The sequence below is a fragment of the Lathamus discolor genome, chromosome 19 (genome assembly GCF_037157495.1).
Source record: "Lathamus discolor isolate bLatDis1 chromosome 19, bLatDis1.hap1, whole genome shotgun sequence".
NCBI lineage: Eukaryota > Metazoa > Chordata > Aves > Psittaciformes > Psittacidae > Lathamus > Lathamus discolor.
The window spans coordinates 4,978,448-5,002,744 of record NC_088902.1 but is presented as its reverse complement, the minus strand read 5'-3'; the positions used below and the strand labels follow the sequence as shown (position 1 = coordinate 5,002,744).

General features: G+C 46.4%; 1 protein-coding gene across 1 annotated transcript in view; it reads left to right on the top strand.

Annotated features, from left to right (window-relative positions):
* The window catches only part of PKP1 (plakophilin 1), a 40,125-nt gene extending 21,185 nt beyond the window's left edge, over positions 1–18,940 (top strand). The window contains exons 4-14 of the mRNA XM_065698375.1: positions 3,011–3,155; positions 4,695–4,902; positions 5,733–5,910; positions 7,817–7,931; positions 9,095–9,250; positions 9,354–9,530; positions 11,463–11,616; positions 12,118–12,304; positions 15,938–16,022; positions 18,032–18,132; positions 18,888–18,940. Coding sequence (XP_065554447.1) covers positions 3,011–3,155; positions 4,695–4,902; positions 5,733–5,910; positions 7,817–7,931; positions 9,095–9,250; positions 9,354–9,530; positions 11,463–11,616; positions 12,118–12,304; positions 15,938–16,022; positions 18,032–18,103 — 1,477 coding nt within the window. The 3' untranslated portion in view covers positions 18,104–18,132; positions 18,888–18,940. The remainder of the gene's footprint in view (positions 1–3,010; positions 3,156–4,694; positions 4,903–5,732; positions 5,911–7,816; positions 7,932–9,094; positions 9,251–9,353; positions 9,531–11,462; positions 11,617–12,117; positions 12,305–15,937; positions 16,023–18,031; positions 18,133–18,887) is intronic.
* The last annotated feature ends 5,357 nt before the right edge of the window (positions 18,941–24,297 follow it).

Genomic DNA, 24,297 nt, shown 5'->3' with positions numbered 1-24,297 from the left:
GAAGATGAAGAGGTGAGCTGGGATGTCTGCAGACATTCCCCAGTTGGTGATACAGATCAGGAGCCGCTAATGGACACCTACACTGTGTGTTGTCTTCCATAATACCACATGCACCTTTGGCCTTATTTTAAGATGTGGATGCATTTCCCTTTGGTGTTCTCTATATTGAGCAATTGCTGTGGAGCTGTGAGTGATGCTGCCCTGGCAGGGTTTATATCATTGCACATAGTGAGGATGCCCTACTCCCTGGTTCAGTGTGTGCCATCTTTCCTGGTATCTGCACTAAGCAAAGCCTAAGGGGAAGCTCCAGCTGAGATTGCAGTGGCATCATAACCTTGGTACCGTGTTCCAGAGGTGGATGTGGCTGCTTGGCATGAAGCATGGCTACTGGGTTTGCTCCAGTGTGGCCTGACTGTGGAAGTCTTGGATGCGCTGGACACTCTGAGTGTCTTCGTACCGATTTTGCTAATGAACAATGGAATTTGTTAGGATTTTCTGGTTTCCTCCTCTCCTGGGAATTGTAGCCCCAACAAACAGGATGGAGGCTTAGATCCAGTTAACACAAACCAATCTGCTAATAAAAAGTGAACAAAAGGTGTTAGTATCAAATCAGGGAATTTGCCTTTCTGTGATACTGATCCTCTGAAGTGTTTGTTTCCCTTCCACACCTGAATCTGATCATCTAATTTGTCTCCTGTTGAATCATTTCTAATTGAGGTCTCTCCCTGTTCTGATTGCTTCTTTCTTGTGGAAGAAGAACAACCTTTGGAGCTCTTCCTACCAGGCACATCAGCCCAGGCTGGAGATGCCCACAGTCTTGGAGCAGGCTGTTGTGCTCATAGTGTAGATCTGGTTGGGAATATCCCTGACCGGCTGATGAACAACCTCCCATTAGCATGGGATTTGCCATGGTGGTTATGTTCCCAGTAGGAGAAACTGAGGCAGCATGACTGAGCCCGACCTCCCACCCTCTGTGAATTTCTCCTGCTGGTGAGCCAGCAGGGGAAATGGAACCTTCCCTATCTTTTCCCAGACAGAATTGGACCCAAATGTGTCCTTTTTCCATGCTGAAGGAGGATTTGGCCATTATGTAGTGGATGTGTAGAAAATTGCCCCCCTTCAGTAGCTGGACCAATAACGGATGTCTTTTCCCATAAAAAGTGCACCTCCTATGGGGGTTTTTCTCAATTGGATAAGTTATAAAGAAAAGAGGTCCCTCTGGTGCTCCTTATGCTGGATCCATTGCTCTATCGCGTGTCTCAGGAGCGTGAAAAAGACTAAGCGAAAAATCACAGCACCTGGATCCAAACCAAAGATTTCTGAGATCCTCTACTTTCTAGTTTAAACTTTGTCTTTCCAGTTTTGTGTTCCCACGCTGAAAGTACAATGGAAGTTTCCTGGAGTTTTGATAGATGTACAAACTTGAAAAGTCATGTGATGAACCGATGTTTTATTGCTAATACAGACATAGAAGTGAAGCGAGGTTCAGCTAACATTAGACAATGATTAAGGTCCAATCCCAGACTGTGGTCTGTCACTCCCACATACCAGCAGTGACAGAGGTGTCTCCAGTGGGCAGGTCTTCCTGTCTTAGGAAAAATGCCTAAGATACGGGGCAAGTTGCTCTTTGGAAGCATCTGTGTCTCTTCATTAACTACACAGGTGCTTAAAGAAGTCATTTAAACTGAATACAACCTTATAGCGGTGAGGGTAGGGGAGACAAAAGGTTCTCTTGCAGTGTCACAGCAGAGTCGTTGGCTTTTGACGTGTTTGTTATGGGATTTCCCATAGGATTGTGGGTATTACTCTGTGCTGTGAATAGGAGCTGTGAAAGGAGGTGAACCTTTGGGTGCTTAAGGACAAAATACCTTATTGCAAGCTGCTGGTGCTGGTGACTGCACATGGGTGTCTTCTCTAGACCTTTATTCTTAACATTTATTTGGCACAATCAAAACGTGTCTGCACATTCCGTGCCTAGAAGAAGCCATTCCCTCACAGTGATATTTAATACTGCAAATATAATAGGTTCATTTAAAGAACTTAACAAAACCCACTCTGTTTTGTTAGTCTATTGGACTGTCTGAAGATGTTCAGCCCCTCTACATAGTCACTCACTAGTATGACATGGAGCAAAAGCTTGTATACAGATTAATGTGGTTCAAAAAGGAACTGATCATCCTGATCTCCAGGTAAATTCCCCCATCAATCATGGCCGGATTGTGAACAAGGAATAACATCAGACAGGCACAGCAATGACCTAGTTGTCCTAGCAAAGCCCCCACACTTGATTTCATCCACTGCTAACAAAGCACTTCCCATTTGTATCCTGCCACTGGTGTTTGTGTTTTATCCAAGCCCTGCTCCAACCCAGAGGTATCAATACCCTTCCGCTGGGGTCTGTAGGCACATTCTTTACCTATAACAGGGGGTGATGATTATGGCCAACTTCTATGAAGGGCTGGAGACTACCAATGTAAAGATAGCCTGGGAGCAGGAAGTCTCAGTGCTGTTATTAGTATTTCATGCACTCAGTATTTGTCCATCCCATCACTCCAGACATGCCTGTTGCCTTTTCTTTCAGCATCTGTCTACTTCAGATTGTCCTAACAACCTGATGGCTGGTTTCACTCTTGTCCACGAATTCTGTTATTTGATGAACAGTTTATACTGGTTCTCTGTTCATGAAACCTTCCACTGCAGACATGAATAGACATCTAGCACCTCAACTGAGTTCTTCTTTGCTGCCTCCTTTGTTTCTGGACAAACTGGATCCATAATTTCTTGTTCTTAGTGTCCTCCACTAGGTATTTTCCACTCTTATCATCTCTTGTTTTTGAGACAGAGAAATGCACTTGGGGTGCACGATGTGGTTTATGTGGCAATATGATAATATTTTACATTTTGCAATTGATTCCTTGTCGTGGTTTAAACCCCCTTCCTTATAATTCCCAGTACTGACGTAGCCCTTTTGGCTGAGCACTCAACCAAACTGTATTTCTCTTTAACACAGAATATGTGGTGATGAGATAGACGGCGGTACAATGACCATCCAGAAAGCCATACAACTCCTGTGCTCCTCTGATGACAAATACCAGGCTATGGGTGCTTACTACCTCCAGCACACCTGCTTCCAGGAGGAGTCTGCCAAGCAAGAGGTGAGCAAACTCCTTCAGAGCTCTGCTGTCGCACTGGATGTGGTGGCACATGAGATGGATGAAACTGGTTTCCTCAGTACCTAGGATCCATAGGTGCCCTCGGTTTTAATGGTGGAGCCTTGCATCTCATTAGTCACACTCAGGAATTAATTAAGTAGATTTTCAATTACTAGTGGCCACTTTCTCTTAGTAGCACTCAGGATTTTAACACAGGGGAATAGTTATGAGACAGCAAAGGAGACTGTCCACATTGTCACCGCGAGCTGCTGTGACACATTGATGGGTTTTGGTGGTACGGACGCAGTCATTTTCAGCCATTTCAGCTATTTTCATCTATTTTTGCCATGTAAGCCAATGGGCAGATTAGAGATCTTGTACAAGGATATTTGACCAAACAGAAGCACTTCTTATAGTGAAGCTTATTTTTCTTATGCTCTTACTCTCCCATTACTACATTTGTGCCAACATGCAGCAAAGGAGGCAGCCTCAAGGATGGATGTGCTGTGGCACGACTGTCACACAAGTTTGTCCCGCCCTAGCATGTCTGCAGTCATACAGACACGGGTTCATCAAGATTCCACCCTTATTGAGGTGGTTTTCCATTTCCTGGCACAACAGTGGAGCGGGATATGTTGGCAGAGGGTGGGAATGTACCCATTTGTCCCCAACGGGTGCGGGTACCCCAGCCCACATCACAGAGGGGAATGGTGGGGCAGCCGCACCCTTTGTTGCTGTTGAAAACACTCTCCAAGCACTGGCCTGTCCCATCGCTTCCCAGAAGGATGTGTCAGAGCAGGCGCGTGAGTCACCCCAGCGCACGCTTGTTTGCTGCCCTGTCTAAAGGGTGCTCGTTCATGTCCTGTTGTCAGCAAGCTCTCCAGCCCATGGGCTGGTTTGTGGCAGGAGGGGGCTCCATGTGGGATCATCTTCCCAGAGTGGGAGCACTCATCATTCTGGAGAGGATTTGCCTTCAAAACCTCCCCAGCATCTGTGCGGTGTCCTGCAGGTCGGGGTTCACACCCCTTTCCAGTGCTGGCCCTGCTGAGTGCTGCGGCATGGCCCAGTACTGCTTCTGGCTGCCCTGGAGGGTGTTTACACTGTACCATGGCTGTCTCCCTAAGCTCAGCCTGTGATTTCAGGATGCAGATAAATTACCACATCATGTTATTATATTGCTATAAATGGCCTCTACAGATAGCCAGAGCAACATTTTCACCTGATGCAAACTGACAGAGGTAGGAGAAAGTTTGTGGGAGCAAGCACCTTTCGTCAGCAAAGGGTTCGGTCCATGGCCATTACTCATAGACATCTACTTCTAGAGTTTCAGCTCCAACCTCAAGGCCAGCACCTTTGTGTTCATGACCTATGGCCTGAACCAGATATGCCATCTCTGAGTTCTAGCCATCCTTTCCTGCCAGGTCTGCTTTTCCAGCTTCCCTGCTTATGTGCCATGTTGACTGCTTGCATTGCCGTGACAGTTCCCTGTCCCAGCGATGCTCCGCACCCTGTGCTGATGGCAGCATGTCTCTCCTGGCACAGGTCTATCGGCTGGGGGGAATTGCCAAGCTTGTGGAGCTGCTCCGCAGCACAAACCAGAACGTACAGCGGGCAGCAGCCGGAGCCCTCCGGAACTTGGTCTTCAAGAATCCAACCAACAAGATAGAAACCCGGCGGCAGAACGGGATAAGGGAGTGCGTGAGCCTCCTGAGGAGGACAGGGAACACTGAGATTCAGAAACAACTGACAGGTACACAGCAGACTGCTCAGCCCTCAGCAAGGACCATGGTCCTCCATGCCTATGGTCCATGGTGCTCCAGCACGCAAAGGCCTAGTAACCATGGTGCTGCCATAGCACCAAATGGATGTTTTATGTTCCTGTCACACCAAATAGCTGTCTAAAACAGAAGGCGGAGGTGGTCTTGGCCTTTCAATGTCCCATAAGGGCTCCTCACACCATTCATGTCCACTGGAAAAGCACCTGACCCAGGTTTCCCCCCACAGCTATGATCATCCTGCCATTCCCATGCCTTTCTGCACCCCTGGCCTCCATGCTGCTGCCAGGGAAGGTCAGTGGTGTTGGCAATTCCAGTATGGTTGGGCAGGTTATCTCACTGAGGTCTCATCTTTTCTTGAAGGATTGACATGGCAGTGCTGGGGAACGGTTGGACCTGATGATCTTGGAGGTCTTTTCCAACCTGGTTGATTCCATGACTTAATGGCTCCATGACATGGGTTTGTTGCTGCAGGTCACCCTCAACTGTGACTGAGGTCTTGTGTGTAAGCCTTCATGAGATCCCTGGGGTAACGCCTTCCCCCTGCAACCCAATGGCCATAAGCAGTGATTATGGGAGGAGGGAGGATGCTTAGATGCCCACCTCCACACCAAACGCTGCTGCTGGTGCCCATCCTGCCTGTCTCCCATAAGGATGGACAGAGACTAGGATTTAGGGCAGCCTCTGCACCCTTAGTTCAAAGAGGGATGAGAAGGACTTTGTTACTGGAATTCACTCCGACCTAAGGGAAGTTTCTAAAGCATGGGGACCCTCTGCTTGAGCTTGTCTTCTGCCTCCTTCCTAGGACTGCTCTGGAACCTCTCCTCCACCGATGAGTTAAAAGAAGAGTTGATACAGGAGGCCCTCCCCGTCTTGACAGACTGTGTTATCATCCCTTTCTCTGGCTGGTCTGATGGCACCTGCAACAGGACAAGAGAAATTATTGACCCAGAAGTATTCTTCAATGCTACAGGGTGTTTGAGGTGAGTCATCACACAGAGGTTTACTGCAGCTTGTGTATGCTGAGAAACGCTGAAGCTGTCTAAATCACCTTACAACAAGCTAAAGACATGCTCGCTCCAATTGCATTAATACAAATCTCTCCTTTGAGAAAGCTTTCCTGACTAAGGGATGGTGCAGACCAATGTAAACCATTTTTCCTCGTATTTCCTAGCACTATCAGACAGAATTCTCTATGTGGGGAAAACATTCCCCTACTGGCTTTAATAACTTAAGTCCATAGCAACCCCATTGCCTGGCCTTTTTCCGGCTCCTATCATCAGGCTGGTCAGAGGAGGTGCAGACGGAGCCCAGCGTAGTTTATTTTGTTCTCGGGAAAGCCAGATCCCTTTTGCAGAGGATCTTCGCCCTGACTTGCTGTTTCTCCCACCACCCTCCTCCACTTGGATGCGAGCTCCTCGTCTCACTGGGAACAAGTGGGAAAGAAAAAAAATGCCCTGTATAATTAGGTACTTTCATCAACTGAAGCTCTCCCCGAGGGAGTGCAGCACCAACCACACCCTTACCAGACATGCAGCTAGTAGGAGCTGTATCTGCTTATGAAACGAAGTGGGTGAACACAGTGGGGGCCTTTTGAGACGTGATACTATCGTCTTCTGTGGCTGGGAACCGTGTCTGAAAGATAGCGAGTGCTGCTCCCTTCCCTGTCTTGGAAGGCACCTTCCCCGTGCAGGGAATGTTGGGGTGTGCGGTATATGTTCATGTGAGCTGCTCCACTTTTAAGACCATCTCAACCCACCAGTGCCATGAAATAGCCCTTTAAAATGAGGGAAAGGGTAGGATGGTGGCTTGTGAAAGGAGCTCTCCTTGGAGTCTGGCTCAAGGTGGGCTCTGTCTCCTGACTGTGGCACTAAAATCCAACACCCCCAGCGACATCCGCCAGACGCAGGTCATCCAGGGAGCAAAAGAGGCTGGGGGGAGCAGGACTGGGGAGCAAGGTGAGTAAGGAAAGCAGAGTGGTTGTGCCCAGAGCCCCTGCTCTGAGGGGTGAGCCAGGATTGCTCTGACTCACTGCCCTGCCACATCATAACACAGAGATGAGAACAGCCTTGTGTTTGCCCTGGGCTCCAGCCATTGCTGCTCAAGCATTTCTGGATTGCAGATGAATTCATGTTAATGAGGAGGCTGCAAATCACAGTGAACACCAAATCCAGTTCTGGAATGCCTGGAGTGAATATCTCACAAGGACTGCCAACCTCTCTTTGTTTTTCATTTGCAAGCTACAAGGCAATAAAAGAGGGAAGAGAAAAAAAACCCCAACAAAACAACGAAAAACATTTCCTGTTACTGGAAAAACTCCCCTGTCCCGGCAGCAACCAGTGCTCAGGAATACGTTACACCATTACAAACTGGTCAGTCCCTTTGGTCAGGGTGACTGCCGCTCTTCAGGCTCTCTGCCCCCGTTTCCCACACCAATATTGCCGTTGGACCTTGGTAGCTCCATATGTGCAACCAGATGCACCTCCCTGGTTTTCACAATCATCTCAGCTGGTCCTTATTCAGTCTTCTCTTTGGAAACACCTCCAAGGAGGTGATGAGTCTGTGTAATGTCACACGCATAGCCTCTAAGGCAAAATATTGCCGATAGTTACTCTCACTAGGAGGATGTTTTCTATGCAGAGCATCTTAAAGGGACATTTTCCTAGATGCAATCAATACTAAAGAGCAACAAGAGGCCTGTGCATCACTGGAGTCCTGCAGAAGGTCTCCAAACTGAGAGCAGTACACCAGCCTTGCTGAATCTACAGAAACATCCTTAAATTCAATGGTACCCATAGCCAGAACAGAGCCCATAGAGAGTGATAAGTAAACCCAACTAATCCTCTCTCCTCCCTCTTTCTTGGCATGCTCTGCGGTGGCTTCCTTCAGAAACCTGAGTTCTGCAGACATGGGGCGCCAGACCATGAGGAATTACCCTGGCTTGATCGATTCAGTCATGACTTATGCCCAGAACTGCGTGGCTTCCAACCGACCCGATGACAAGGTACCAGATGCTCATCCCAAGCTCTTTGCTAGCGTTCAGCCCCATAGTTAAGCACTGCAACTTCAGGAATACCTCAAAATCTCTTTCAAAGAAACATAAGAGGGGACTGCACCCTTTGTGGCTGCTCTTGTCCTTCCAAATCCCAGTGCAGATTGTTGTAGGATTGCAGTCTTCTGTGCTCTAGGCTCTGAAATAGAGATGGGTTTACAATTTTCCTTTAACAAACAAAGAAACAGCAAAGTATTTTGGCTCCTGATCCCCTAATATGTTTTCCATCCTTTCACTCCCACTCTGGAATCCTTCCAGCATGTTATCCACCATCTATTGCTCTTCCCACCACTACATCACTTCATCCAGCAGCACTCAAGTATGTAAGTCCCAGAATGGCACTGCATTCAGCAAGAAGCCAAGAGCTGGCATTTCTCTGCCAGTCCCCTAACTGTGACTGGTTGCTGCATGTAGATGACCCTTACCTTGGATAAAATAGCATTTATAGCCGTATTTTTAGGAGCTTAATACCTGTGATACTAAACAGATACCCTAAAGTCCTCAGTGTCCAGTAAGTACTAAAATTACTTCAGATGAGCTCAGGATTAAGCAAATCATCTTTTGGGGATGCCTTTTGCAAGCAGCACATACTGAACGCAGCTCTCTGGACATGTAAACACAGGTTTTGATGCTGGTTACAGGTGTCTAGTGGAAATTCTCCCTTGCTCTTTACGCTGGGAACTCTGACTTACAGGTAACGGAGGCTTAAAAGCCTCTTCTTAGTAAAAAGCGTCCCCAGATCTGTAGCTATTGCTTGGAGAAAGTCATTAAAAGTTGACTTGGCAAGAGGAAGACTTTCAAGATTTGGCATTTCATGATGGGCACTTTGATACAACCACCCTCTGCTCTCTTTTCCTGTTTATCAGCTTGTCCATTACAGTGGGACCTAACAAGGTTCAGAGTAAGCCAGCTCACAGTATAGCACTTGGGCTATGTAGCCTGCATTCCTGTCTACCCCCTTCCTTCCCCTCATTGCTACCTTAAGCAGGGTCAGGAGCTTACGTAGTCTAACTGCTAAAAAAGCAGGTTATGGCATGGTGTATGTTCTCTCTATAGCTATAGCAGGTGCTGCTCCTAATGTGATGCTTTGATTTTTATTCTGGGGGGGATTTCAGTCTGTGGAGAATTGCATCTGCATCCTGCACAACCTCTCCTACCGCCTGGATGCTGAAGTTCCCAACAAATACACCCAGCTCAACCACATGGCCCGGAGCGTTTATATGGACAAAACTCTCACAGGCTGTTTCAACAGCAGGAGTGGTAAAATGGAGGTAAGATGTGCCACAGGAGACTTGGGAATGTGGTATTCAGCCTTGGGCAGGGGCTGCAAGCAAAGAGCAAGATCTGAGCTCCCACTTTCTCATCTCTTTGTAGAATGATGAGTATGGTGTCCCCCTTCCTGAGGAGGATTTTAAACCCAAAGGACCCAGCTGGCTCTACCACTCTGATGCCATCCGCACTTATTTGTCCCTGATGGATCAGAGCAAGAAGGATGCCACCCTGGAAGCTTGTGCTGGAGCTCTGCAGAACCTCACTGCAAGCCGAGGGCTGGTAAGGGCTCCTCTCTCCTCCACATGCACTCAGCCAAATGTGACAGCACTTTACAGTAATCAGAAAGGAAAATGCCCTCCTTAAACCTCAGGGCACTATTGCAAGTCTTTGCACAGTGGATGCTCCAGCAAAGTATTTAATAATGCCAAACGTAGGGTCTCATGAGGGGCTATCATCAGCATCCTAAGGGTCTATCCCACTGCCATACACCGGGTTTCCAGGTTTCTTCAGTCTGTTGGTCATAACTACCAGCATCTACTGGTATTGCCACTCCCCGCAGGACATGAGTGAGTATGTGCCCAGATGTGCACATGTGGACAGATGTCATTAAAGGAGTGAGAGAGGATGTGTGTGTGCCACCGCCTGTGTGCGTTTTCTAAGTGGGAGGTGGCTCTAATAACAGGGTGGGTTGTGCTCTGGATTGTGGCTCGTCCTCACATCATAGCTGCTTGTAAAATAGCTCTGACAGGTGTCCTAACCTGTAGGTATGGCAGCGTGGAGGTGACACGGGCTGAGTGACACTGTGGGTATTGCAGGAGCTAGGGCACGGCAAGGCACACGTCACGACAGCAGCTCTGCTGTGGCCAATGTCGTTACCGTGGGCATGTCCTTGCAAGCTGAGTTCACGTGGACAAACCTCAACTTGTCTGTTTGTGTCAAACTTCATCAATTCCAATTTAAATAAGATGGTTGGGGAGATAAAGAGATAATAGTTTCATACGTAGGGGAGGCGTGTCACATGTGCGAAGCGTTCCACCCAGAAACATGGAGTGACTCATGAATGGAGCCTTCCTAATGCTAGGACAGTATTAACTTGCCAGCTCTCATCCCTTGGGAGCTTTTGTTCCAAGTCTTCCAATGTGAAATACTTTGGGAACGTTTTGTGTTTGCAGTTTAACTAAGCAGTGCTGCTTACAAGGTGGACAGAGGATGTCACTGTATGGGTAGAGCTGATCAGAGAAATGGGACCGGAGCTATGTGCTCCGTGGCAATCAACATCATTACACAAGAATGTCTTTTGGACGGGGGGGAAGGAAACAAACACAGAAAAACCAGCTCTGGCAGTGTTGAAGCAACTTACTTCATCCTTCTGGAACAGAATGGCTGGAATTTGCCTGAATGTGCTGAAGTGGCTTCTTCTTTCAAGGGGCTTATTCCAGCTCAGAGCTGGAGTAGGGTTGGGTTGCTGGATTTGCTGTCACTTGAAGGAAAGGAAAACTGAGGCATGTGCCTCCTGGAGCATGGGAGGATAACTGGGTCTCAGCCCACTGGAAGAGGATTGCCTTCTAGCCCATTCCCTCTATTCCCATGTCACTGTTGATGTGTCACTGGTTGTGCAACAATCTCCAGCAGCCTCTCTGATGGGGCAGTAGTTGAGTTCCATTTAAAGTCTATCAATAAGAGGGCAGTTTATTAAGGGTATGTGACTTCAACATCCATGAACACTCATCTGCATTGGCTACATCCTGAGATCTTCTAGATTTACATAAGCAAACATGAGATCAGGATCCAAGATGAGTATTTTTGGTCTTCAGACTTTTTTTAAAGGTATCCATTAACTGTGCCTATTCCACTGCAGCCGATTACTTGGGCATGGCAGGGCGATGCAAGGGCATTGTGAAGGGCAAGGGCAAGAGGGCCATGAAGGTAAAACTTACCTAGCTTTTGGGAGTTATCTGTTGGATGAGCAATTGTACCCACTCAGGCCCCAGAAAGAGGACAGAAGCACCAGTTGTATCACAGAAGATGAGAGTCTGACTTTGCAAATGTCTGTGGAGAAGAGGGTAAATGACAAAGTAAAGGGAATTATGGTAGCAAAAGATATACAGATGCTTATTTTACAATGCAGTTGTATTTATCTGGCCCTGTACATCATTCCAGTTGTGTCCTCCTGGCATAGAAGTTATGAGATATCTCTGTTCTGTCTCCTAGATGTCCAATGCAATGAGCCAGTTGATTGGTTTGAAAGAGAAAGGTTTGCCTCGCATCGCACGGCTCCTCCAGTCCAACAGCTCTGAAGTTGTCCGGTCTGGGGCTTCTTTGCTGAGCAACATGTCCCGGCATCCTGTTCTCCACAAAACCATGGGTAAGCCATTTCCACCACAGTGGATTCCAGAACAATGTCTGGTTTCCAACTCTAATACCTGCCCCTCTCGCTTTGTAAACCCTGTAACAGGACCTAACCCAGACGTGAAATTGGGCAAAGCAGTGTTATTTCTTCTGTCCAAAAGGACAATTACAGGAGATACCTGCAGGCTTAACTAACAAAACATGTGCTAGCTCAGTCTTTACAAGCATGTGGAATACTTTATAGACAATGACAAATCTATAGGATCATGAGCATGATAGTGTTTGGGGAACTGAGTTGGTCTTGACTATCCATCACCAGTGTCATTGCCCTTTCAGCGACCTGCAACACTCTTCTTGTGTCTGAAAATCAAGTGATGACCATTATGCCATTACATTATTAGTGCCTCCCCACAGAGATAACACTGCATTCTTGACTTGAATAGTGCTAATGCAAATAGTATCATTCACTTGTGCTAGGCTTTATTTAAACGTTGATTGGAACGTTCCACCTCTTTAGCTCACCAGGTGCTCCCAGATGTATCACGTCTCCTGTCATTCCAGTCTGGAAATACCAACAGCTATGGCGAGATCATGACATCAGCATGTTACACTCTGAGGAACCTCATCATGTCCAACCCACACCTGGGGAAGTCTTACTTGACAAGCAACATGCTAAATAATGTAGTAAGCCTGTGCCGAAATGGGTGAGTTTGGGGCAGAAGGCATGGAGAGGGTCAGGCGAAGACATTTTTGAGTCCATACACTCTGTACAAAGCCAGATTAACCCCAGAGCATTTCCAACACCCTTCAGAGCCTTAGCAAAGCATTATTGTTACTCTGTGCTCATAGATTGAGAACCAAAGAAAACTCAAGCATGTTGGTAGACAGAAACCCTCAATCCTAGTTTCTTAGAAACAGGCATGAGCCATCCAGGGTGAGATTTGTAAAGGGACCTTAGGAGATTTGCTGCTTGTTTTAGGAAATTCTATAAAGAACTGAAGCACCAACATCTTAAAGCCTTTTCAAACTTCCAGCCCTCGGAACAGAGGATGTCAGTGCGTGGCCTGAGTCCTTGGCACCCTGGCTTCCCACTCAGATCTTCCTGCAAACCTTACTATGAAGGTCAGGGCTGAGATTCAAGCACTGCTGATAGAGTGGGGTTGTGCTTAGCTTCAATGTTCAGATTTGTTCAACCTTACCACTTTTTCTGCTTCAAAGTCCACCTCAAGTGGCAAAGATGCAGCTGTGATGATAGGTATTATAAATGCCTCCAGTGGTCTACACACATGTATTTTGCAATGACTGAGCAAACTCAACACTTTTTCTTTTAGGACTTGGTGTGGGTTTTGATGGTAGTAAATCCACCCTGCTTGTTATTCACACTCCTACAGCCCTGTGCAAAAGCTTGTCAACCCTTGCCAAGCTCTATGCTCATTTCTGGCCAAACTGGTGTTAAACTTACATGAGCTTTGACCGTGTGTTCTGCTTCCTAGACTTTCATCTCTCCTACCATCTGTCTTTGTTTTAAAATACCTTCTACATATAACCTATTGTTTTCTGTTGTGAAAAGACATTTGCATGCCTCCTCAATCAACCACTTGCAATCTACCGCTTGTTTCATGGCAGTGAGAGATTCTCAGCCATCAAAAGTGGCCTCTATGTTTAGTTTGGACCTCAACCAGTGAACATCAGTCAGTTTGCTGCTTTTATATGCTTCCACTCTCCAACAAGCCGTATTAACATGAAACCCAGCCCTCTCCTAAGTCTTCGTTGTTTCGAATGATATTTACTTCTGCTTAAAGCCCCACTTTGGATCCCTCAGACCAGTCGTCAGCTAATTTACTACTTCAGCAAAGCATTGCACAACTGGGGTTGTGCTTACCTTAATTGTCTCGACTGCTTTGTGCGATGAGCTTTGTTTGCAGTGAGTCACTAAACTGCGAGGAGTTACTAAACTCTGGGGATGTTCTCAGCGTGTTCCTCCAGTCTGTATCACAGATTCCTTCTGAGAAACTCCCCAGGTCTCGCAATATCCCAAGCTCAAATTGTTCCTGTTCCTCCGTTGTTCATTTCTGTCCCCAAAGTCTTTGATGCTGTTCAATTCTTATGAAGAAATGACAGCAATTTACACCCAGGACTAATCTTACTTATTCAAGCCATATGATTTCAGACTGTTCCATAGAGCAGATGTGAAAGAGCTCTCCCCACCAGTGAACTGGACACTTGGCAGTTCACAAGTTACTTCACTTCTCCCACTTTCCTATGCAGCCTGTGAAGATAAAGAAGAACCTTTAGGGTGGGGTTTGTCCAGTCCTGCACCAGAAACAGCCTCATCCAGTCCCTGCGGGTAATAACTAGATCCAACACTTCTAATGGGGGTTCTTACCCAAGTTAGATGCAGACCCCAGGTTCCCCATATCAACAATGAATGAGGCAATTCAACACTATCAACCTCCTTCTTCACAGCACCACTGCCAGCAGAAACAGAGAACCAAGGAGGTCTCAGTGGTGACCAAATCACCATGGAGAACACCACCATGTTGCACCTTGTCAGTATTTTGCAGAGTATTTTCTAATACTCTGCCTCAGTTTACCTGTGGACACACTTCCCTCGCCTTCCAGCACTGGTGGTGGCTTGTCTGCATAATGCACGTTTCCTCTTGTTGTGTTTGAAGCTGTAAATCATTAGTTTAAGATGCTCAGACAGTTTTGTATTCATAATATAGAAAGTGCTTCCAGGTTACAGACCAGCTTTTCCCTTCTTGTGCTCTCCAGTGCCAACCATCCCTCCTCCAAGCTGACGTTTCTCTTTCTCGATGCTTCTTGTAGCTGTATTCTGAGTGAAAGTCACAAACGGTTCAGCAGTTTATCTGATAGCTGTGGTTTCTTCTCCTTCCTGGAGATCCCAATTAAATAATTGTCTCTCTCCTGCATATATCCATGTTGATGACATGGCCTCCACAGTGAGGAGGTCTTGCTCTTTGCTACTTCTAATCCAAGTTGCCAAAATATTGCATATTAGCTTCTTTTTTTTTTGTTGGTTGGTGATTCTGGAAATCAAGCTGCTGTTACTGCTTTTAGTGGGATGTCTGATGGGTTTTTCATCCTTTTTCTCCAACTAAGCTGAAAAATATTCTTCTTCTGCTCATTTTCAAGCAACATTATTCCACTAATAAAATCACATCATTTTCCTCAATAATTTTACTGGTTCCACTAAAAGCTTTTCTCCAACATCCCTTCCTGTACTTTAGAGCCCCAGATTTTAAGTTCATCTCACAGTCCCTTTTTCACTTACTTGTTTTAGTTTCTCTTTGTTCATTCACTTTTCACATCTTTTCTATTGTACAATTTGATGTTGCAGTTTAATTCTACCACAGCATTTTACCAAAATTCACCTTTCAAGAAACCCGAGTCCCTCCTTCTATTTTTTTGTTTGTGAAAGAGAGTTCTTCTCATCCACAGACTTCCGATTTCCCATTTCTTCCAAAGATTGCTCCTTGATAATCGATTTTGTAAACCTAGGACATCCTGAAAGAATCCTTCTTCAAGGAACTCCTTGGCATGTCCAGTTTCATGATGAGCACCATCAGTCCCATTCCTCATAGTCTGATGAGGATTATTTTGAGGACACAATGTTTTGTGAAGCTGTAACATACAGGGAGGGTCCTGAGTCTGGCCTCATAGCTCTCCATCACCCTGGCTGACGCAGGCTGGGGCTGTTGCACTGAGCCCAAATCAGGAGTCTCCCACAGACAGGACGAGGCCCAGGAGATGAGGAGCAGTGATTGGAACCAGCAAGGAGGTTCATATCTGGGCTGTTGTATGAAATGTTCTAAAATCATAAAAGGTGCTGCTATGACTCACGGTTTCGGAGCTGTTACATGAGCAATTATCTATTAACTTGTGCTGAGTAAGGACTTACGGTTGCAGGCGTTGTTACAAATGTTCCCATCTCCTTCGTTCTCACCAGGCAGTAATGGAGCCCGTTCCTCTGCTGCTGTCCCAAACTGTCCCTACAGACGCCAGCGAAAGGCTGGCAAAATTTCCCTTCTCTTTCACTCTCCCAACTTTCACGCCCCTGAAACACTCTTTTAGCTCAGTTTAATGCCCAATTTTCCACTCAAATCCTCCTCTTTTTCATTTGTCCTCTTCTGGTCCCAGAGGTTGTTGTCGTGTATTATTGCTGAGAGAGGAAGGAAGGTTTTACTGACAGCCCTCCATCAAGTCTAGCCAGCCTCCCAGCTGGAGATGGCCTTATTTAAAGGCTGTCAGTAACGCATGTGGGTTGCTGCTCTGTGGCCTGCCAGAATTCACCGGGATTGCTTTCATATTCCCAGCTCCTGTCCAAAAGCGGCCGAAGCTGCTCGCCTCCTCCTGACAGATCTTTGGTCAAACAGGGAGCTCCAGAGTGTGCTCAAGCAGGTAAGGAGAACGCTTCTGCTGCTTGGTCTATAAGAACAACCCAGGTCTTGACTCACTCGCTGCAGTGGGTGAGATTGCAAAGGCCATGATTCAGCAGCCAGCCTGGGCAGTGGCTGGAGGAGCCCAGGGTGCTGGGAGGACCACGGTGCTCTTGGCACATGGGAACCCACCTCAGATGTGAACAAGAGGCAGCAAATCACAACCGCCACTGCTGGGACTGACTTTAGGGACCAAGTGGACAGTGGTGTGTTGTGTTGGGTGGCTTGTACCCTGAGGATGATGCTAGTTTAGGTGGGCTCTTCCATAAAAGAGCCACCTTAGAGTCATAGAATCATAGAAGAGTTAGGGTTGGAAAGGACCTTAAGATCATTTAGTTCCAATCCCCTGCCACAGGCAGGGACACCTCACACTAAACCATCTCACCCAAGGCTCTGTCCAACCTGGCCTTGAACATTGCCAGGGATGGAGCACTCACAACCTCCCTGGGCAACCCATTCCAGTGCCTCAGCACCCTAACAGGAAAGAATTTCCTCCTTATATCCAATCTAAACTTCCCCTGTTAAAGTTTGAACCCATTACCCCTTGTCCTGTCACTACAGTCCCTAATGAAGAGTCCCTCCCCAGCATCCCTATAGCCCCACTTCAGATACTGGAAGCTGCTCTGAGGTCTCCACGCAGCCTTCTCTTCTCCAGGCTGAACAGCCCCAGTTTCCTCAGCCTGTCTTCATATGGGAGGTGCTCCAGTCCCTGAGCATCCCCATGGCCTCCTCTGGACTTGTTCCAACAGTTCCATGTCCTTTATATGTTGAGGACACCTTGCTCCTGGCGCCGATGCTGTTGTGTGTGCACAGCATTGCTTAGTGCTGAGAACAGACCTGGACGTTTAGTGCTAGCTTGGGAGACTCCCTTCGCTGCAGCCCGTTGTGTAGGATCAGCGTGTCCAAACAGATCCCTGGCAAGGTTCCTCCTCCTTTTCCCCCTATTTTCTCCTGTGTTCATAACCCTACCCTGTGGTTACATCACCCCTACACTCGGGGTAATCTTTTCAACCAAGAAGAGGAGTCTTTAGGATTTGTTTTGCTCCCTGCAACAGAAACTGCGGAAGCGCAGAGCCAGACGGGGCCGTGAGCCAGCTCCCAGCTCGCAGTGGCTGTCTTTGAACAAGTTGGGTTTTTCCAACTCCACAGCAGCAGCACCTGCAGAGAGTAAAGGGCCAAATTAAAGAGAAGGAGCAGCATCCACAAAGGGGAGCACCCTGGGGGCAGGAAGGTAGAGAGCACCTAAATATGATTCTCATATTAACGGTTAGGGACTTTCTTCATAGGAGCTTGTGTAGCTTTGCGCCGGGCTGTGCTCAGGAGCCTGTGCCAACTCAATTTAATGTGACTGAGTCACTCCTGTGCTCACACAGATGTTCATTGCATAGGTATACATCAGATGAGAAGGATGGGAGTATGCAAGGATAAATCATGCATAAATCTTTGCCATTTTTCCAGGGTGAGGAATAAGATGAAATAACGTTCCGTGAATGATTAAATAGAGGTTTCTTCCAGTAAAGCTGGAGAAGTCTGACTGTTGAAGGGCAGAAAGCAGTGCGAGGAAGATGAAGTCATAGAATCATACAATGGTTTGGGTTGGGAGGGATCTTAGAGCTCATTCAGTTCCAATCTTCTGCCACGGGCAGGGACATCTTCTAGACCAGGTTGCTCCAAGCCCCATCCAACCTGAACCTGTCAGAGACTTTGAAGAAGCCTCTTTGGGGAAAAGTTAGAATTAAGAAAGTCCATCAATAGGGGTGATGTGTTAAAGGCACACAGAGGGAGGGCAGAGGCTGTCCTGAAGCTGTCTAAGAACGAAACACACTCCTTAAATGGAGCACAGCTGTTGAAGTGGGGCAGAAGGCTCTCAGATCAATAGATAGCTACCAGTTTTGAAATTGACACGTACTCACTGCACTTCATCTACTTCATATATATATATATATAGTTCCTATTTATCTGCTTTTTCAGCAAGGATTTGATAAGAACATGATGGGATCTTTAGCTGGAACAACCTTCAGGACCCTCTCGTCCAGGTTTTAGGAGCACCTCCATGCACCTTTAGGCTGCAGGTGAGAACAGGGCCCTCGTGCATGAGGAAGGGGTGGTTTGGAGTAAGGCAGTATCTGATTAACTGTATTTTGCCAGATCCTCTCAGGTGGGGCTTTTCACAGGCCTCTTTCATTCCTGAATTTTGGGGAATGTTGTCCAGTGTCAGTAACATGCGATTAATTCCAGCACACGCGATGACCTCCCTTAGGGGGTTTTTGGGCACTCAATAATCCACCTGTAAACCTCATGTCAAAATTTGCAGCTACATGCTGTCATCCCAAAAATCCCAATAAAGAAACCAGGTTAGAGAAATCCGAGGCAGAATTTACAAGGCACCATTATGGTTTTTCATTCGTTGTGAACTGAGGATTTGGTCTGTAAAGCACTTTATATCCGTAATTCCCACTGAAGGGAAAAGCTTTAAGCACTTCTCAAATATCCGAGGTCTCTATGTGGATTGAGATTATCCAGAACGAATGGGTTTGCTCTCTTCCCCAACATGCTCTTTGCAAACCAAACTGTGTGAGAAAATGGTGCAAAAGACCATTCCTTTCCTCTGCCCAGGTTTGGATTTCACTTCTTGCTCTGTTGGGATGTTTCTACTGAAACTCAGAGAAGCGTGGAAGTCTAGGGTGGAAAGCTATGGGCCGTACAGAAACTGGGTACAGGCTAAGAAATGAGATTGAAAGTTGGTTTTGAATGTAATGAAAAGATCTCTTGAATGCTTTAATTATCTGGGGTTTTGTTTTTCCTTTGTTTTTTTATTCCATTTCAGAATTTGGAATTGGTTCCTGTCCAGGAAGACAACCCTTCCACAATTACTTAAGGATGTTAAAGGTGTAGAGTGTTACTGAGTTTAACTCAACTGTAAAGCAAACTAAACATATGGATTTCATGTGGATGATACTAATATTTTTAAGCATTTTCTTCTTTTTAGGGGGGAGAAGGGACTTTTATTGAGGTTATACTTTCTTGATGTCAATAACTATGGTTTTGTTTTTGCAAAGAGTGTGTCTGTGTAACTATGTGCATGTTGCTGTGTATGTGTGCATGCAGGCAACATACATGCGCACACGTGGCGAGTAGGATCTTCCTACAGGCTTATTCCCCTGTCTTCCACTGAAAGTCGGTGTGAGTTGTGCAGTTTAACCCCCTTGGAGAGTTTTGTCCAATGCCACCCAACCCAGGCACCAAATACTGCCACACTACAGACTTGTCACAACTTATTTTTACCCACAAGTATAAAAATCACCGATTTTAGGTCAAGTTCCCCCATTGCATATGGCCGTTATCAACAGATACACACGATACTCTTCTTTACAAAGGCTGGTTATTCCTAACATTAATGAACACGGGCTTCTTTTCTGCTTATGATTTTTTCTCCAATCAGCTCTTATAGTTATTAGCATTTTCTTTCCTGTTACGTGAACTCTTTGTCTCAAGAAGTGAACTGACGTCTGCAAAGTCTTTCCCGGGTCTCAGTAACCCTTCTCTGAAGCTACATGTGAGGGGACAACTACAACACATCTGCAAAGCACTACTGAGTCCCAAACCATTCTGAGCACCGGAACAACTCAGTCTCATAATTGTACCTGGACAAATGTGGCATTCGAGAAGTTGAACTGGAGACAGGCAAAGCGGTTTTCCCCTGGGATCATTGCCTGCCACACAAGAATGAGAGAAATGAGGGGGTATTGATATGCAAAGGAATGTAAGCACTTGTGTGAATTCAAATTCGGAAATGTTTTAATTCTTGGGATGCTTAATTACATGAATCACGCTGTGATGCTAAAGCTGTGATAGGCAATTGCTGAGCTTATCTTAGGCCAACCCACTTCTTACGGCAGGAACTGTGTGATGAAAGAAGCTGATCTTCCCCTGTCCAGAAGAAAAATATCCTCTACCTGTCCCCAGAGGGGATGGAGCTCAGATCCACAGGGAAAGGACCAGCTGAAGATACATTTGCTGGCTCTCCCGCACCCACAGTTATTGCTTCTTCAAACAGTGCAGGGTTACAGGACCCTGTTTTGCAAATATCAGGGTGCAGGAGGTGCTTGGGAAGGATGAATCGTGAGCCTTGGAAAGGGAAAAACAGTCTCATTTATTGCAAGTATCAGACTCCTAAATTGGTGGGAAACAGCATGTCCCATTCCTTCACAGAGATGGGGTGGTTCGTGCCCGCTAAAGAACCGTCCATGAAGTTCAGATTTGATCTGACACAGCTCTAGAGCTAAGAAATGCGGTAACACTTGTTCGGCCCCCGTTTAGACCATAGGGAGCACGTGTCCACAGAAGAAGTTCATTTCCCAGCTGGTTTTTTCTTCTCTTGGACTACAAAGAGTGGCTTAATCTTGTGCACTTCAATGAGAAGCAACTCTTTGCTTGCCTTTACCCACATTCAGTCGAGAGCTTTCTGCACCGCGCTCCCAGCCAAATGAGAGAGGAAAAAAAGCACCTTTGAAGTGGGAGCTAGAACCAGGAGAATCCGGTAGGACAGTTTCAGGAGCATTTAAAGAGTGGCAAAGGAGCCCCAGCCCTTGGGCATGCCCTTCCCATACCTGCCAGCTCTTCCCTACCTGGATGCATATTCTCAGTTCAAAATGGTTTTGGCAGGACCCAACACTGGATATCCAAAACAATGGCAGCATCCACAGGCAGGATTACTACAGTTTTGGTGTAAAAGCATGTTGCATGCCATTTTGCATTCAGATTTGTTCCTGTAATTACATGTTCAGCAGAAGTCCTGGGAGCTAATGTTTTTCTCCGTAAAATTAATTGGGGAAACCTAACTGCAAAACGTAATGATGGAATATTGAGGAAATTCATTCTAATTGGCTGTTATTTAGGCTTTATTTTAAAGTGCTGCCATTGCTTTCATCGGTAATGCAGTTTGCTGAATCACTTTATAAGGCGCAAAGAGCTATAGCTGGATGATCATCATCTCACAATTAAATTTACAAGGACTAGAGATTTCATTAGTATTAGACTCCAAGAGACAGATGCATCATTTTATGAACACAACAAAGTTGTTTTTCCAAAGCTAATAAAATGATAAAAATAAAGGTCTGTCTCCATCCTCAGAGATGTTCAAAACATGACTGGGCACAGCCCTGAGCAATCCCATCTGGCTTTGGCGTTATCCCTGCTTGGACCTGGGCACACCAGAGAGGTTCTTTCCGGTCTCATTTGGTTTTTATGATGCTGTATGGTACTGCTTTCATACCTCAGAATACAGCTAACTCGTGGGAGCAGTGGGCTGTGTGAACTGGAACTGCTCTGCCAGCCCAGGGCTATTTTGCAGCTACTACTTCCCAGGAAATTCCTGATGCTCGACTCTATTTTCCTCTCAGTCGCTGGACTACAAACTCCACTCAAGTCAGTGAAGTGACACTGATGCCAGTTTATGAGAAGAGAAAGGAAAATCAGACTTATTGGAGTAAGCGGTGTTGCTCATAACCAGCACTTTCGGGAGCTCAGTGAGGTTCCCTCCTTCACAACTGGATGCTGTTTTCACCTCCAGTCCAGTTTTTATTCTTTCATTCTAGGGAGGTATCCTTAAAGGCGTGTTTTTGACTGCAATACCCTCTTCGATGAGCTGGTTTCCTGTTTCTTGCTTCTTTAAGAACCAAAGTAGGGTGTACCCCCAACGACAGGGACAAGAGCAGGTCCTCAGCATGTAGCACATGCCCTGGCTCACAGTGCTGGAGAATGACTGAGGAGGGAAGGGCCATAGCTAGCAGCACCTTTAGCTCTGCCGGCAGCAGAAATCAAAGCGGTTGGGGCCTGATTTGTGCGCAGGACACACAACCATGTAAATAAATACCACTCTTGTTTGTCCTGGGCTTAGCAGAGCTTTTTGGTCTATTTTCTCATAAACGCTTTGTTTTGTTTTGTGTATGTACAATCCAACCCACCCCAGCATTTCAGAAGCCTCATGGACGAGTAGAAGGCAGTAGGCAGTTTTATTCCTCTCTGACCACACACTAGTTTGAGACCAACATAGCCTACCAGTCCATAGCTATACAGTGTATTCTGTAAGATACAGGTATGTGAGAATAATGTATCAGAGTTTTGTTTTGGCTGTACTGTATGTATTTGCTTCATTGGAAAAGCTGAAATCAATAAAAATTGCTGGAATTTCTTCAAGCTTCCCAATTTGACTGGTTTTATTTTGTTTGTCTTGCCAGTGTTAGGAAAGAATAAAGCATCTGCATGATGGTTTGTAAAGGCCTGTTAGCCTCCAGCAGTGATCAGACTGGGCTGCTGTCTTATGCCAGTCTGAGTAATGAAGCTTTAAATCCCATTTCCTCCATGTATGTGCAGATGCTCTTACTGTTTATGGCTTATTCTTCTGATTTCAGCTAGTTGCTCCTTTAACTCCTTTTTGGCACATTTAGGATGGTTTATGCTAAACCTGATGTCTTTCCTATTTTTGTCTTCAGCTTTTTGAAAGACACCTTCTAATAACCTCCTTCTCCTGCTGCTTAACCAGGCCAGCTCCCTTCTGCCCTTCCTCCAGTATTCCTTATTGGTTGGGGATGCTGGGATTGTGTTTCAGTGCGATAAGCACAGTCCACATTGCCTGTAAAGTTCAATTCTCCCTTTCTTTTTCCCTTAACAAGCACTATCCTCTAAGTCCCCCTTTTGGAAGACGAGTACTGGCAATTTAGGCTTTTGCTGATCCAGATGTTGATGTCATGGGGCAGCTCTATAAATGTAAGGTTTGAGGCCAGACTTTTCACGCTAATCAGGACCACATTAATGCTGCATCTGCTCTGGGGACTGCCCAGCCTGCTCCGTGAAATTGCCAACAACAGCATCTAAGGATTTGGTCTCTGCCTCACATCCTGCAGTAACGTAAGCCCAGCCTACATGGGGATGGCAGGATGTGCAGGATGCACAGAAGACTTTGTACTTCCAGTGCTGGGGAGCACTGCAGTGTATAAATGCTGGCTTTTACAAAAGAAACAAGGAAGCAGCATCCTCTTGATCTCCTTCAGAAGAAAGTTCTTCAAAGCAGAAACCTGGCAAAGGGGGAAGTGATTTCAGTGTTTAGGTTTACTCAAGGCAAGGCTGAGGAATAATTCTTACCACTGACAAGTATCTTAGGCTGCGAATCCTCTTTTCATATCAGCCAGGCTTGGCACAGCCTGTGCATCCATGCATGGACCAAGGGACAGGCGTCACCCCGTGCCACGCTGCTCAGAGCTCCTTTCCAGGAGCAATTCTGAGGTCTTTGAAAGGTGGGCAAGCACTAAAGGATTAAGCACAAAGGCAAAGTACCCAAACCCCGACATCGGAGCCAGGTTTGCAGCAGCACGTCAAAACCAAAGCTGCGTTGGCAACTGGGAGCATTCCTTACCTAAGCTGCTTCTAAGCCACAGGGCAGCAGGCATACCTGCAAGTGGTTTTCAATGTAACACCTAAGCATTTGTCTTACAAAAGTCCGTTAAGGAGCAGTGTATCCAGAACTCCTTGGGAGGGTTAAATACTGATGTTGCATACATAGTAGAGACGTCCATCCCGCAGTTTCTTCAGGCACAAATCACATCTGAGAAAGGTCCTATAAGTTACATGCTAGAAGAGCAAGTTCAGCATAATGCAGAGTGTCTAAAACTAATACACATAAGTCCTACCTCCATATTCTTGAGTGGGCTGTCTGGACACTGAAGAAGGGCAGGGTATGTCAGCATAGCTCTCAGCACATGTCTCCAATTTGGAAATGAAGAGTTGCTCAGCAATAGATCTGATACAGGACTATGTGCTTGGATCTCTCTCTATCCATTTGAAGCATGTAAAAGGAACACCAAGAAATGAGCATGCCTTTTTATTTTGGGATCTGTATCCTTTGTATGAACGCATAAGAAAAGCCCATTTTGGACAGGACAGTCAGCAGACACACACAAAGACCACAGTGCAGTTTGAAAGAAAAAGGGCAGACCCTGCTGCCCATTTTCAGGTCCAGAGGATACCTTCCCACAGATCCCAGGCATACCCAATATTCCCAAGCCATACCCCAGAGGATCACCACTTCCCAGCCAAGAGCAGTTCCCAGCTCCACAGCACAGCCACCACACTGCACTGTGCAGGGCACCCAAGCCCAACCCACACACCGCAACAGCACCTACGACCCCACAGTACCAACATCTCCTGCTGGGACACCCCTAACAAAGCTCCTCTATCTC